The sequence below is a fragment of the Monodon monoceros genome, unplaced genomic scaffold, assembly GCF_005190385.1.
Source record: "Monodon monoceros isolate NGI ecotype Baffin Bay Population unplaced genomic scaffold, NGI_Narwhal_1 Super_Scaffold_5, whole genome shotgun sequence".
Lineage (NCBI taxonomy): Eukaryota > Metazoa > Chordata > Mammalia > Artiodactyla > Monodontidae > Monodon > Monodon monoceros.
The window spans coordinates 12,966,001-12,982,081 of NW_021703782.1; the positions used below are offsets into that span (position 1 = coordinate 12,966,001).

Consider the following 16,081-nt stretch of genomic DNA (forward strand, 5'->3'; position numbering starts at 1 on the left):
ATTAAGAAAATTTTAAGCCCCATGATTATGTAGGTGGATTATTGGATGTCTAAGTAATTTCAATAGCTTATTGCAGTGCAAAATGCAATTATTTTCCACCCAAGTTCTCTATATGAACAATGAATACATTACAGAGTATGGTACAATGTATACACATATTATAGATATGTATACATATCTATTTATATTATATACTTATTTTTGTAAACTCATCGCAATGCATTCTGTATTGAAATAATGCATAAGGAAACTAATGTTCTAACTAATATCTTCAAATTAAGTAAATTCTGTACCTTTTTCAATTCATTCAACAAATGATTTTGATCAGCTACTACATACATGTTACAGTGCTAGGCACTTTCCACAGATGTTATCTCATTTAATGACCTTAGCAGCCTTTTGAAGAATATGTTAGCACCTGTATTTTATAGATAAGGAAGTGGAAGCTGTCTTAGTCAATTTGGGCTGCTGTAACAAAATGTCATAGACTGGGTGGCTTACAAACAACAGAAATTTATTTCTCACAGCTCTGGAGGCTGGGAAGTCCAAGATCAATGTACCATGATTCTGTGTCTGGTGAAAGCCCGCATCCTGGTTCATAGACGGCTGTCTTCTCAATGTTCCTATGTGGTGGAAGGGGCAAAGGAGCTCTCTGGGGTCTCTTTTACAAGGGCACTAATCTCATTCATGAGGGCCCCACTCTCATGATCTAATCATCTCATAAAGGCCCCACATCCAAATAACATCACATTGGGCATTAAGATTTAACATGCAAAGTTAAGGGACACAAACTTCAGTCTGTAGCAGAAGCTACATATAATGAACCAACAACACAATTTTACTGTCTATAGACCTGGGATTTGAACTCAGATTCAGTGCTTTTGCCAAAGCTTTACACTTCTAAGGGCAGAGGAGCCCTGGAGGTAGATGAATGTTGTGTAGACTCGGTAAAATAATTCACTTAAAAATAGCTCCTCTTTTCCTTTGGACAAATTACATAAACCACCAAGAAAAAATAACTTGCTCCAAACTGGAACGACCAACCTATTTGTTGTGGAAATGAATATCCCAATGTTTGAATACTGTCTCTGCACTGACTGGCAATAGAAGGCGGTGCTAGAAATAACACTTTCCTTTTCCATTGAATATTAAAGTTACCACGGGAAAGTGGTTGCCACATTTTTGTACACTGCAAGCTGTTGTGGTAGAAGGAACCACCACTTATGTTATATCTGGATGTTTTATTCTTCTCATGATGCAAACTGCCATTGCATCATTTTTTTTTTTCGTGAGGAGATTTGTAAGCATATTAAATGAAAGATGCATGGCATAGATCTATTTTCTTTCTTTCAATCTGGAAAGAAAAAAAGTGAATGCAGCAGAACCTCCTTATAAATTGAGGTGGCCAATGATGGATGGATTTAAGGGGCAATGTAGTGCAGGGGGTTAAGAATATGTGCTCTGGATCTGGACCATGTGGGTTTTATCTACTAGCTGTGTGACCTAGAGAAAGTTAAAAAAAATTCTATGACTCAGTTTCCTTATGTTTGAAGAGTGAGAACTAATTAGCTTTAGTACTTCTTACAAGATTTGAAACAAAATAGTATCTTGAAGACAATTTACTGGAAAAGTAGAAATACTATTTTTCAATGGCTTAACGTCACGGCAGCCAGGGGCTGACTGTAGGCAGAGAAAAGGTATTCTAATTTCCTAAACACTTGGAGGTTTGTGCCTAGTCTCTCCCTGTCAACATATTTGGAAACATGAACTGCAAATTGCTCTCTCTTTAAATAGTAGTGCAATAATTGGCATTGACAATAGAATCAGTGAATTCTGGAAGAGAAGATCCTTGTATACCCAAGCCATAGTTCACAGTAAATATTTCTTAAGTTTATGAACCAATCAAGCAATTTGATATTTACAAATGTCTGCTTGGCTTATCAAAGGCATGCTGTTCTATTATTTTTACAGAGGGCAAAACAATGGTCTGTCTTTTGGAGTATTTAGAAATATTACTAAATTCTTTCCTTCCCAGGAAAGAAAATGAGATGATTGAAAATAAAATTAGGAGCTGAAGGGATAAGTCTCTAGTGCTGGCCTTTGGGGGTCGGGGTGGTTGCTGATTGATCCTGTCATTTTTAGACACTGTATGTTACAAAAAGGGGTTTCTACACTCAGGAGCCAGCACTGATAATGAGTTTTAGGTGTAGACAGGTGAGTATTTTTATAGTAATGGCTATATATTTAGTAGGTATTTTAAAATTCAAGTAGCCTATCCTATAGATCCAGCCTCTATTCCTACTTCAGGCAATAGCTCCCAGACTTTTCTTTGGGGAAATGCTGCTGTATCAGTGGTATCAGTCTTGGTGGGACTGTCAATCAAAGTGCTTCTTCCTCTGAGGGCTACAGCGTGAGGCAAATGCATGCTCTTTTTCTGAACGGTCGATGAAGTGATACAAAGTTTCAAATTCAGTCAGCCCTGTGACTGCACGAGGATTTCTGTTTTCTTTGTTCCTGGGACTGTCTCTCCCACCAGTGCCTCTTTGGCTGACCCCTCCATCCTAGAATTTATGCTGCATCTTTCCAATATGCTCTTTTCAGATTTTTAAATTCTACATAACTAGAGTAAGTTTTTGCTGATTATATTTAAAATTTTTGTTTCACTTTGGATGTTATGGATATTATTGCTTTAGAAAAATCATTGTAGTAACATAAAACATGGTTGTTTTAAAGAAAAAAACGTAACCAAGAGTTTGTATAAATGATATGCCGATCTAGCAAAAACTGTGAGGATTGGCAAAGGGCTAATGATAGGGAAACATCATTACAATTATTGACGTTAGCAACAAACTTCCTGGGCATATTTAGGGATTAAAATTGGAATATCTTGAAAATTCATTAAAAAGAGCACCCAAGATTGTATTATTGGGATGATCCTTATTGATAAAAGAAATACAGACTTGGAACAAATATACTCGTAGTGGTTTTAAAGGTTTAGAACAGATACATTTTGAAAAGGGCATTGTATTATTTCCTTGGTCAAGATCAGGCCTTTAAAAATTTTTTAATTTTAAATTTTAAAAAAAATTTAAAAATTTAAAACATTAAAATTTTTTTCCCAGGCCTTTAAAAAAAAAAATCTAAGAACACTTACTGCTTATATCACAGAATCCTGTTTTTCTTTTTCTAAGTAGGATATTTTGTTTATTTTTAACATTATTTCCCCCAATTAGTAAAACACTGAAAGTATAAACCTCCATCGCCCAAATCAAGACTCAGTGCGGCAGATAAGCCTGTGTGCATGTGTGGTGTGGTGTGTGTGTGTGTCTGTGTGTGTGTGTGTACCAGAACCATGCATCTGAGGCTGGAGGTTTCTTGTTAAGACTGTTAGAGGTTCCAGTCCTGCTTCTTCTGGACACATTGATATAAATGCCATGAGGTCCTTTGTGTCCCAACCCCATAGGAGCAAGTTAAGGCTCCTTTATTGCCCCCTCTCACCTTGAGGTTCTCTGAGTTCCAGTTTGGGATCTAAACACCTGGAGGTTGAAGGCTTCCATGCCCCCCCCAATGTTACCTTTTTATCAGATGCCTTTTTTTTTTTTTTTTTTTTTTTTTGCGGTACGCGGGCCTCTCACTATTGTGGCCTCTCCCGTTGCGGAGCACAGGCTCCGGACGCGCAGGCTCAGCAGCCGTGGCTCACGGGCCTAGTCGCTCCGCAGCATGTGGGATCTTCCCGGACCGGGACACGAACCCGCGTCCCCTGCATCGGCAGGCGGACTCTCAAGCACTGTGCCACCAGGGAAGCCCAGATGCTTTTATTTTTATTTCAAAAATATAATTTAAAAATTTTGGGATGAAGGTTGGGCTAAGTAAAGATTTTGACACCTGAAAATGTTTCTGTCAATTATGTTTTCCCAGTAACCGCTCTCAGGGAAATAGTGATAAGAAATGCAAGTTGCTTATAATCCCCCAAATAATCTGCTCTGGGGAAAGAAAGGGTCAAGTGGTGGAGAATTCACTTTGAAATGACATGACACCAAGCAACTGACTATGTTTCCAATATGACCTTTATTGAGCAACTACTGCTGTGACGCTTAACATCAATCAATGAAAAGTTGCAAACTGCATGTCAACGAGGTTCTCCCATGAACAAAAGTCCTTTTTAAATGCACCAGTGAGGTAAACATAATTATTCATATATAGCTTTCTTAAGGCTAAGAGAGTTCTGTGTTTCATTTATTATTTTTGGCTCAGTTGGTTCTTTGCATAATATACCTCAAGACATCCCCCCAAGCGCCCCCCTTCCAACAGCTTAGGAAATTGGCCACTTCCCCAGGTACATACAGTGTCATGCATTCGAATCGCCCAAACACTGGGGAGGGAGCCCCCTGAGCTTGCATGCAGGTCCCTCATATTGCACAAAGTAAAATACAATGTCTGGAGCCCCCATGGGAGAACCCGTTCTGCTTTGAAGCTGCCAATCACATGCATTTTGAAATTGTCATATGGCTTAACCTTTTGCGATGGACTCGTCTATTAGTCACTCTGGGTGACTTCCTTTACTACGGCGTGTGAAGTGACCTTCTCTACCTTTTTAGTAGACACTAATTTCTCCTCAAAGGTCTCTTCGTGCTCTTCGACCTTTTGAGTGACGGTTACAGATTTGGTGATATACTTGGTAGCACCATCTCCCCCCTCACTGGTGGTTTTTTCTACCATTTTGGTCACCACCGCTTTCTCCTCACCTCTATCACCACCCTTCTTTTCATCTGCTGGGCTCAAGTCTAGCCCATTGGTGACAACCCCTTTCTTCTCTTCTCCCCCACTGCCCTTCTCCTTAGCTTCCGGCTCTACCTCGTCTTTTCCTTCCACCTCCCCATTGATGGCTATGTCTTCCTTCCTGGAATCCTTCAAAGCTCCCTCCTCCTTCTTCCCCACCTCTTCCGCTTTCTCCTTCTCCTTCTCCTTCTCTTTCTCCTTCTCCTGCTGCTGTGGCTTTTCCTCCTCTTTGGCATCCTTCTCCAAGCTCACCTTTACTGATTTGGCGACCACCTCCTCCACGACTTCCTCCTTCACTGGGGATTCAGCCTTCTTCTTCTCTGGCACGTCCTTTGGCTTCTCCTCCTTTTTCTCTCCCTTCTCTTCCTTGGGAGCTTCCTTTGCTTCTTCCTTCTTTGCTTCCTCCACTTTCCCTTCCTCCTCCTTCTGTTCTCCTTTCTCGGCTGCAGCTTCTGCTTTGGGCTTCACCTCTTCCACTGGTGACTTTGGCACCGGGGACTTGGCTTGCTCCGGCTTCTCCACCTTGGCTTCTGCCACGAGCTCCTCCTTGGGAGCCACTTCTTCACCCTTGGCCTCCATTTTCTTTTCCTCCTTAGCTTCGGCGGCTTCCTCTCCTTCACCTTCAGCCTCTGTTTCTCCTTCCTCTTCCTGCTCACCTTCCTCTTTTTCACTAGAAACTTCCTTCTCAGATCCTCCTTCCTCAGCTTGGTCTGATTTAGCTCCTTCCTCTTCCTCCTCTTCCTCTTTGGCCTCTTCCTCCTCTCCTTTAAGTTCAGGTGCAGTAGCTTTCACTGGAGACTTTTTGGCGGCTACAACTTCTTCTTCGGCTTCTTTTTTCTCTTTCTTTTCTTCCACCTCTTCTTCCTTGACCTCTTCTTTCATGGAAACTGTCAATTCCTCTGCAATGGCCGTCAGGGCTTCTTCCATTTCTGATTTCTCATCTTCCACCTTGGTTTCCTCTATGATCTCCTCGACAAATTTGTGTTGGACCTTTAGCTTGGGAGCCTCTACCTTGGTTTTCTGAATCTTACTGGATATTGTGATGGAGGGCTGTCGGTGTGTATACAGCGGCCCAGTGATGCTTCCTGCAAATGTGCTAAATCTGGTCTCTTCACCCTCCAGGAGTTTCCTAAGGAGAGAATCAAAGAAGGCAAGACGTAATTAAAATCTCATCGGGTCTTCTGAACTTCATTCCAGTATGTGTAACGTGGTAGGTACCTTTGGATAAATAGAATCACTTGAAGTAACGCTTGGCTATCCTTTCACTAGTATATTGTGTCGTATTCAATGACAGAAACAGATGCTCAGGGACAATCCGCCAGTCACCCAATGCAGTAACTAACCACGCCCAACAGTCCACTCACTACACCCAGCTACCAAATCTCAGCTCTGCCGCAATCCATTTGGTGCAACATGAATATGCTGAAAAGCTCCCTAGAGGCCAAAAAGGCCTTAAGTGACGTTCTTGAGCATTTGGACTTTCAAGATGTATACTAAATGTCTTTTAGCGAACATTCAAAAATTTTACAAAACTATTTAGAATATATTAGAATTCAAGCTAATATATCACAGCTAGGTACTAATAGGTGCATATCGAGTTATAAACCGGTCTGCGATTTTAATCATAAAGTGTCTATTTTATATAACTATTCAGCTTTCCGGAAAAGACAGATGGCTCTGAGCTGAGTGCAATTTATTCTTGTAATATGAATGATCTTACTGGTAAAAAAACAAAAATAAAAACAACCCCTCCCCCCCCCAAAAAAAACTATTTCGTCAAGGATTTTCACCTATGAACTTAGTCAACAGCAAGGTGACATCAGTTAATATATTTATAATCTCTTCTCTTTCTCTGGATGTATAGCTAGATCTATAACATAAATCTAAATTAAAAAATACATATTGTATCAATCATATTTATTCTCAGCCAGATGATGGCAATAGTAAGCTGTAACTGAACGAGAAATGGAACGTCCTGGTGTTTGTCCTTGACATTACACAGTTGAAAAGCTGAAAGCGCTAGATGAAATATTAAAAACTAAAATTCTGTTTTTGTTTCAAATATTTGAAAACAATTGTTTCACTAAAATAAAAAAGTTTAGGCATAAGCACTGAAATTAATCGGCGCTCTTCCTCTAAACACTTTATTCAAACATTTTAACTACTGTTTACTCTTTTAAAGCTGCATAAAAAGTTGCAATTCTTTAATTACTTTTTAATTAAAAAGAAAACCAGGCACTGATTTAAGACTCCTGCAACCTGCTTGCTTTAACTTAAGTGGTGAAGGTTCCTGCCTAAACGGCCTCTACAGTGCGGCTACCATTTCGGCCACGTCCGCCGCGAGCACGGTACCTGTATGCTGCTATCTCGATATCTAGAGCCATCTTGACGTTGAGGAGATCCTGGTATTCTCTCAAATGACGAGCCATTTCCCACTTTGTGCCCCGAAGCTCATTTTCCAACTGCTGGATGGTGTCCTGAAAGAGACACAGCCACAGACTTATCCTTCCAAACAGCCACTTCTTTAGCGAACCACTTGCTACCTCCTCCTTCTTCCTCCCCTCCCTCGACTCCCTCCAGCTTTGCAAACCTCGGGTACCGCTCCCAGACCCCGTCCCCCCTTAAAATAAAAATCTAAGGAGTTCACAAACAAACGAACAAACAGAATCAATAAGACAAGTAGACATTTCCTGGGCACACCACGCACTGGGACCAGCGGATCTAGAACAGGTCTCAGCAGGAAACACACATGCATGGGGAAACCCCACGGCTGACCTGGCCCTTCCCATCTGAGCCCTTTGGGCTGAAGCCAGTTTTGGGAGTTCTTCCGATCACGTCTGGAAAAGTTGAGAATACATGAGTTTCTGCACAGCTATCCTAAAGTTGCTGCTTTACCAACTACCCGAATGTATACCTCCTACTTTAAACGCGCAAGCCTGCAAAACTAGAACTCCTAAGGAAAAGAAGCACGTTTTGAAAATGGTCAGGGGTCTTCGAGCGGGGGATGGTGCGTGGGGGAGGCGTGTGGAGGGGATGGGGAGGGCGAGGACGCTTTGAGCCTCAAATTTGGGTCTGCGTCGCGCGCGCGCGCGCCGGCCAGCGGCCGCTAGGGAGCGCGGCTGAGAGCGCGGCGGGGCGCGGGCCTGAGTGTCGGGGGCGCGCGGCGCTGGCGCTGGCGCAGGCTGGCCGCGCAGCCGCTGTTCCTACCTGGTAGCTGCTAAGGTCGTGGTTGTGCCGCTCCTCGATGTCGCTGAGCTGCCGCTCCAGGGATTCCTTGGTGCCGCGCACCGACTCGAGCTCGATGCTCTTGGACTGCAGTTGGCGCCGGTACTCGGCGATCTCTTCCTTGGCGGAACGGATGGCCTCCTTGTTCTGCTCGGCTGCCTCGGTGAGCTTGGCGTAGCGGCACTTAAACCATTCTTCGGCCTGGTGCATGTTCTGGTCCGAGTGGCATTCGAGCTGGGAGCGGATCTCCTTCAGCGCCGACGAGATGTCTGTCTTCAGGTAGTCTTTGCGCTCCACGGTGATGTGTGACGCCTGGATCTGGGCCAGCAGGTCGGCCACCTCCTCCTCGTGATTGCTCCGCAGGAAGGCCACCTCATCCTGCAGCGACTGCACCTTCTTGTCCAGCTCCACCTTGACCAGCGACGACTCTTCGATGTCTTTGCGCAGCGCGCGGATGGCCGCCTCGGTGTCGTCGCGCAGCCGTGCCTCCTCCTCGAAGCGCTCCTTGAGCCGGTGGATGTCCTCTTCCAGGTGATCCGAGTCCAGCTGTACCTGAGCCTTCTCGTGGTTCACCAGCTCCAGGGTGGCGCGCAGCTCGCGAATCTCCTGGTCGTACGCGTCGCCCAGCTGGGCGTGCGAGGCCTGCTTCTGCCGTAGCGCCTGGATCTCCGCCTCAATCTCCTTGTTCTGCTGCTCCAGGTAGTGCACTTTCTCGATGTAGCCCGCGAAGCGGTCGTTCAGCCCCTGCAGCTGCTCCTTCTCATTGGAGCGGGACAGCTTGTAGTCGCCGCCCGGCCCAGAGCCGCCGTTAAGCAGGGACGAGGACTGGCTGAAGTCGAGGCTGCTCTCGGCGGAGCTGAGCATGGCCGAGCTGTAGGTGAGGCGCGGGGCCAGCGCGCTGCGCTTGTAGGAGGAGGACACGGTGCTGGGAGAGCCGCGGGACCATGACTGCGAGCGGAAGCCGCTGGACGGGGAGCCGCCGACGCGGCTGAAGCTCGAACGGGTGTCGGTTACCCGCCGGTAGGCGGACGGGTTGCCCAGCGAGTCCAGCGTGTAGCTCATCTTGGAGGCTTCGGGGCGTGTGGCTGGCACAGCGTTCTGCTGCCCTCGCCGCAGCCCCTTTATAGCCGCGGCGGCTGGTCCTGGGCCAGGGCCCCGCCCAGTGGAGGCGGCGGCCGAGGAGGCGGGGACTGCGGGTACCGGGCCATGGGGATGGGGGGTGGTGGTGAAGACAGCCCAGCAGTGATTCAGCGCCCGCTCCACGTGGGCCCGCGCCGCATCGGACCCCGGACTTTGCTACCTTGGCCCCGACCCCTCCCCCCCAGCTCTTCTTTCGGTGCCAGACCACCTGTCCCCTCCCAAGCCCCCTCTCTCCATTTCTCTTCACCTTCGGATTGCATTTTACACCCCCAGTGGGAGCATTCACCCAACGCCCTTTCTTTGTTCAATCACTCTCCCACCGTTCGGGCCGCTTTTCTAGCGACCCCCTAGCCACTTTGTTCTTGTTCTTTTGTTTTGTTTTGTGTTTGTGTGTGTGTGTGTGTGTGTGTGTGTTTGTAAGCCCTCTGCACTCTTATCTTCACGTTTTTCTCTTCTTTTGCCCTTTCTCCATTACTTTTTCCTTTACCCATCTTCTGTGCTTAATCACTTCCCCCTCTGTTTGGCATCTCTTCGCCTTCCCACTTTAAAACTTCTTTAGTCCCACTCACTCCTCCCTTCTCTCTGAGCCCCTTCTTCCTGGACGTTTTTCTTCCCAGTCTTGTCTTTTCTCTTTCTCCTTCCTCCCCTCCCCCTTCCTCCAGCCCCTCCCCCATCCTCATCTCCCCTTGCCTTCCTCCCCTCCCCCCACTCCCGGTCTTAAAGCAGCCCGAGACGAGCGCAGGCCCCGAGTTGGGCCTAGAAGAAAAAAACAAAAAGACTTTGAAGAACGGCCAGCCTGAAGTCTTCGAGAAGGGGACAGAGAGGCTGGGCCGGGGTATTTATTTGTATTAAAAGTGGGATATGTCGCTGCTTTCTGCTTAACGTTTGGGGGACGTCCGCAGTTTCCGCAGGGGCAGAAGGTAAGGCGCTTGTGCTCGCTATGGCGCCGGCAGCACCAAGGACAGCGCCCAGGCTGGTTTGCTGGAAGATTCAGCCGCCCTGGGGGCTTGTCGCCCAGCATTGCTTGTCTGGTTAGGTTGGTGGGGGTTTCCTTCCCCCCTTCTACCCGAGTAAATACAATTAAAGCCAGTTTGCAGTGACTCTGAAGGAGCCAAGGTGGGATCTCATGCTAAGATTCCTCTGCAATGCAGGGTGGGCACAATGCAGATTTTGAAAACAAATAAAATTAATTAAAGTCAGGTAACAGAGATAATATACTTGTAGCCCAGTTTCAGTTTTCTAACATATGATGGATGTAGGAAATCAAGAGATACAGGGACTGAAATCTGAAGGTCAAATATTCCTTGGAAAGGGGAATTCGAAATCTGCAGAGATGAAAAGTCCAGGGAAATATAGTTTGTGACAAGTCTGAACAAAAACAATTGCCTTGTCATCTTTCTGTTCAGTACTCCCTGTTTGTGACTGCGATGACTGAAAAGCACCTGAATTAATTTCAAATTAATTTAAAAGTTGCCAAGTTACTCACCATAACTTTGAATAAAACCAGATATTTTTTTTTCTTCCACTGAGATTTTAATGACTGAGTTAGAATAGATTTTCTATATCTTTAAACATGTGTATTTAAATAAGGAACCTACACAGACTTCTTGCTGTCTGGTGCACTGTTAACTGTTAAAATGTCCCTTTATTTTGCATTGTGCTTTGGGGACAATTCAGGGTAAAAAAGTTCAGAATACTACAAGACAAAGTGAAGAGTAGAATGCCTAACTGTTATGCCTGAGAACAAACGATTGCTTGTGAAAAGTAGAGACCCCAGACTTTTTTTCTTCACAGCTTTCTCCTTGTTTTATTAAATCACGAGGTCCTATCAATCAGTAAGTAATCAGAAAAGGCTTGGTTTCTAGAGGTATTTATTTTTATAAAATCTCTTGGCCCTTTTGTATTTTAAAACAAAACGGGTTAATTTAGGGAGTTCCTTTTGGCTTATTAATGTGAAACTGCAGCATTGCAGGCTCTGTGGGGAAAGGAAGTTCTAGTTTGCTAAGAGACAGGTTATCTTTCAGGCATGCAGAGTCCATGTCTCAAGTTGTTGGGAGAGACAGGTGACAGAGTGAGGGGATTAACTTGTGCATATTGCAAAAACAGGATTTTCTGGTTTCAGAGGGATACATTTAAAAAAAAGAAAATCGCCTGTTCTTCTGTTAAGTACTGCCAGTCTCCAGGTTGGACTGTGAAAGATATCATCAGATAAGGCCAAGTGCTAATTATGCAGTAATTGTGCCTTAGTTACTTGGTACTTTCTGCTTTTATTAAAAAATATACAAACCCTTGTCAGTTTCCGGTTGCACGTGCACTGAAGGCACCTTCTGCCCCTGAGAGCAAACGGTTAAGGAGCAGGCTGCTGCTGTGAGTTATTTATTTTTTTATTTTTTTAGAAAAAATGCCATATTTTAATAGAAGATCACCATTTATCAGAATGCATACCAAAATACTGCAACAAATTGGTCTTCAACAGAAACAGCACAATGACAGAAAACTCGATATGCTACACCTCTGAGGAGTCTACAACCAGGCTAATTGGAAATCAACACACAACTCCCACTACCCCACACACAAATATGTACAGGTTATATAAGCCAAGATTTAGAAAACACATTGGAAGAGGAGGGACACACCCACATATGTATTTGTGTGCATGTTTTCCTTGAACACATACAACATTGTTTTCTTTTGTTTTACTCAACTCAAAGAAATTCTTGATCTAAAATTATTTCATGCTTAACACTATATAAAGGAAATACCATAAAGCAAGTTTAAATTTTCCTGGGAGCTGTTTGTTGCAAGTAAAAAATGTTTTGCATTTTTTTAGTGTAAAACTCTGCATAAAAACAGGAGTTGTTATGTAGTGCTTGCCATTTGCTGTGAGTTTTTTTCAAGGCTTTGAAAATGAGATGACTCTGCAGAGAGACATTTACAAGGAATCACATGTCCAACTTCACAATTAGTTTTGCCTTGTATCTAAGCTGGTTTAGAAATTGTTCAGCTTTTAACTGGTCATGGAAGGAAGAAAGCATTGCGGACAAATGAAATAATGGCTAAATACTGAGGCTAAATCCAGTTAGTGCCTACAGCTTAAAATTATAACTTCAATGTCGCATGAAGTATTGTTCATTCTGGCCACAACAAGATAATGCAGAGAATTATAACTGTCCAACTTATGAAAGAAAAAAGTTCTCATGGCGTAAAAAATGATTGCTCCAAGGACCTACTGTGTAGCACAGGAAACTATACTCAATATTTTGTAATAACCTGTAAGGGAAAAGAATCTGAAAAAAAATAGATGTATATGTATGTATAACTGAATCACTTTGCTGTACACCTGAAACTAACACAACATTGTAAGTCAACCATACTTCAATAAAAAATAAATTAATTAAAAATAAAAAAAGACTGATCCAGTTCCACATTTAGTAAAATATTTTATTTTACATTAGACTTTTCACTTTAATCACTCTTTCTGAAGGTGACTTGAAGGTTATGCTGGTCAGTGAATTTAGTATACAAACTTTTTAAAAAAGTTATAACATTCTTTTTTCCTTCTTTGTCTCGTATTTTTGAAGAACATTTACTACCCTAATATTTTACATAGAAAGAAATGTAAGCTTTTGTATTTTTTACCTTAATGACACTAAGGCTACAGAATCTTCTGAAAATATTACCAAGAGAGAAAATAAGCATGAGGAATTTTCTGAATTTACAACACGGTTGAGTCTGACTATGATACTTTTATAATTTATCTAAATAAGGAAGTTACACATGATTTAAATGAAAGACATTTTAAATGAAATTGTCTCTGGGTGTTGTACCATAAGCTACAGTGTGTTTTGAATCGATTTATTTCCATAGGGAAATACACAGCATGCTGTGTGTTCCTTCAGTAGGTGAAGTGCAAACATTAACTTTGTAGTTAAGAGATAGCTATTGTGAGGTCTTATCTAATGATAATGGGAAAGTATTCTTTGCGGAAGGGGTTTATTCTTTGCATCAAAGTAAGTTTAGAAAAATAAGGAGCTGGGCATTTCCTTCCTCCTTTCCATATTTCCTTCCATTTTAAAGAATACTTTTTTGATACACAATAATGCAAGGAGGATGTGAGAACTGGGCAGCAAACAAGCTGCTCCATATGGAAGACACCACTGTCAAATTGGTGGGCTGAATCTCTCCCAGATTTGATGATCTGTACATTGTCCCAATCTGCTGTGATGTCTTGAACTTGATCCTTTTGCCTGGGATCAGATATTCTAGAACTCATGATAAGTAATTTTTAAATAAATTGTCCCTTGCTGATTTTTTTAAGGGATTGTCGATGTAGGAAGCTCGGGACTGAGTCTCCTGGAATGGGAACATGAGAAAATGAACACTGTAATACTTATTTCTACTTGAGCTTCGGGATGTCAAAGTTTAAAAGCAGCCTTGGCTTTTGGTCTTTTTTGATTTGAGATGTTGAAAGCAAAATAAAAATATCCTCGCAGGAAGAGGCTGTTTCTTGCCAGGAAATCGGGATGTATATATCCCTATTGTCTTCAATGAAAACAAGTCCGTCTGAAACACAGGATCCTTTTTCTAATATTAAGCACTGAAACGGTCTTTGTTTCCCTTGCCAAATATTTTTTGTTGTTGTTGAACATTGCCTTATAGTCCTGTGAGTGACTGTTTTTTATGAAAAGTTAATTGAAGTATTTATGAAATTAAGAACATTTTATGGCTTTATATTGTTCCAAATACAAACTTAATCAGTTTTGAAATTCTATACCAGAAAATGTCATGTTTTATGGGGGGAAAGACTTATTTTTCAGCTTTAACATAGCTTGCTGATTTTTTTTTTTTTGCTGTGTAATGCCTTCACCTCACTGCCGGGAATCAGTTCTGCGAAAGCCAGAGGAGAAGGACTTAGAATTCTTAAAAAGTATTTGAGATAGCCTTGCTAAAAGTGAGTCTTAAAATAAAGTTAAGTAGATGCCTAATAAAACAGCACTGTCGTATTGATTTTTAGCATGTTTTTAATTGGACATGTTGGCTTTACCTATAAAGCGGCAGATCTTGATAATATGCACTTGAATTTTTAAAACCCTCCATTGCACATCACTTTGCACCAGTGCAGCCGTGTCATATTTATGGCATATTTTAATCCCTAGCTTACCAAGGCTTGACTTAGCAAGAGACATAATTCTTTTATTAGAAACTCTTAATTAAAATGAACCTTGTAAAATTAGAGCAGATCAATGATCTGTTATCTTTGGAACAAATTTCTGAGATGAGCTAAACCCAGGACATAAAACAAAGGAAAAAAGAAGCCCTACCTAACAAGTCTTATTGTCCCGGGACTGGATTCTTTCTCCATAATCTCAGCGATTCTGAAAAGTAGTATTCTTTCATTAACCTCAGAAAATGGGCTCCCTGTCATAGCCATCTCTTTTCGTTCAGATTGCCAAGAACATCATATATTTTAGAATATTTTTACTCACTTTTTTTTTGGTTACAGTTCACATATACCTGTAGAAATTTACAAAATTCAGAGAAACAATAATCGAAGTATTTTCTTCTAGCTTTTCCTCTGTACTTCAAATATAGAGGGGAATCTTTCTGTTTATGTAATTCCATACCCCGTTTTGTAAAATACATGTATCTGAATATGTAATTTGCTATGTTAGAGGAAGGAATGCGGTTCCCTACACCATGAGACCTGGGTTCTAGCCAAAGACTGACTTTCATTGTCCTCTTTAAAAAAGGATTTTTAAGGGCCCTTTAGATCAAGAATGATAACATAATAATAACAATTAATAATATAAGGGTAATAATAATAGATCAGGAAAGTCTAATTGGGTCTGAGTATTAATTCCTTTCTCTCTCTGACTGCCTCTCTCTCTCTTGTTTGCTGAGAGGAGTGTCGTTGTGGAGTGGAAGGCGGTGATGTGACAGAAGTGGTGAACTGTAATCTGGCCTCGTCAGGCCTGAATACTGTATATTCCTTTACACTTAATGGTACCCTGAACCCCAAAGCCATCATCATCACCACCATGAGGTTTTACATGTGAATAACACGTTACGTCAAAGAAGCAAAACATAACTCTGTTATCTCATCTGGCCTGAGCACCAGGGGTAGACAGGGTAGAACACAAATTATTATTTCCATTTTACATTTGGTAAAATTGTTGAAGAGGTTTGTCCAAGGCCACATATCTGGTAAGTGGTGGAGCCAATGCCAGAACTCAGATCTTCTGATAGTACTGCTAACAACAACAACAACAAAATTCCTTTTGTAGGGCATCAAATCCTATCTCCACCAGCATGAAAAAAAAAATAAAGGTAGGCAGATATTAGTAATATTAGTAACAATAACTGGTATTAATTAAGTGCTTACTAGGTGCCCAGCACTGTGCCAAGATTTTACTGAATTACTTAACCATCACAAAACCCCTTTGAGGTGACACCATTATTATCCCCATTTTGTAGGAAAATACAATTGAACATGCAGGCACAGAGAGGCTAAGTACCACACACAGCTAGGACATGGCGGGGATGAGATGTGAATCTCTGAATGTCCAACTTTGGAGGGAAGATGACCCTCACTGCGGTGTAATACTGCTTCAAAGACCATGCAGTCTGTCTTAAAATTTTCATTTAAAAGCTAATTGTTTAACTGTTAGATCATATTTTAAAAAATCCAGGACATATGCTGTGAATTCTTTTGCTGCCGTTTTTCTGCATTTATATAAATATGAAACATTTTAATATTTTTTCAGATAACATTATTTCTTGGTTTGTGATATTAAAACTATTAAAAATGAAAACTTTGAATTACTTGTCTTTGTTTTTTTTCTTTATCCTAAATTAATTTTCTATGTAATTTGAAGGACATCTAACTCATTCATTCTAGTTCCTTAATATAGTTAGTATCCTTAATCATTTATCTATT

At 42.1% G+C, this 16,081-nt stretch overlaps 1 protein-coding gene across 1 annotated transcript; it reads right to left on the reverse strand.

Moving 5' to 3' along the window:
* Positions 1–4,536: 4,536 nt before the first annotated feature.
* Positions 4,537–9,093, reverse strand: NEFM (neurofilament medium). Its single transcript, XM_029203550.1, has 3 exons — positions 7,987–9,093; positions 7,132–7,256; positions 4,537–5,908 (listed from the first exon to the last, which is right to left on the reverse strand). Exons 1-3 carry the CDS (start codon positions 9,064–9,066, stop codon positions 4,537–4,539), a joined length of 2,577 nt encoding a protein of 858 aa, XP_029059383.1. The 5' UTR covers positions 9,067–9,093.
* Positions 9,094–16,081: the final 6,988 nt, after the last annotated feature.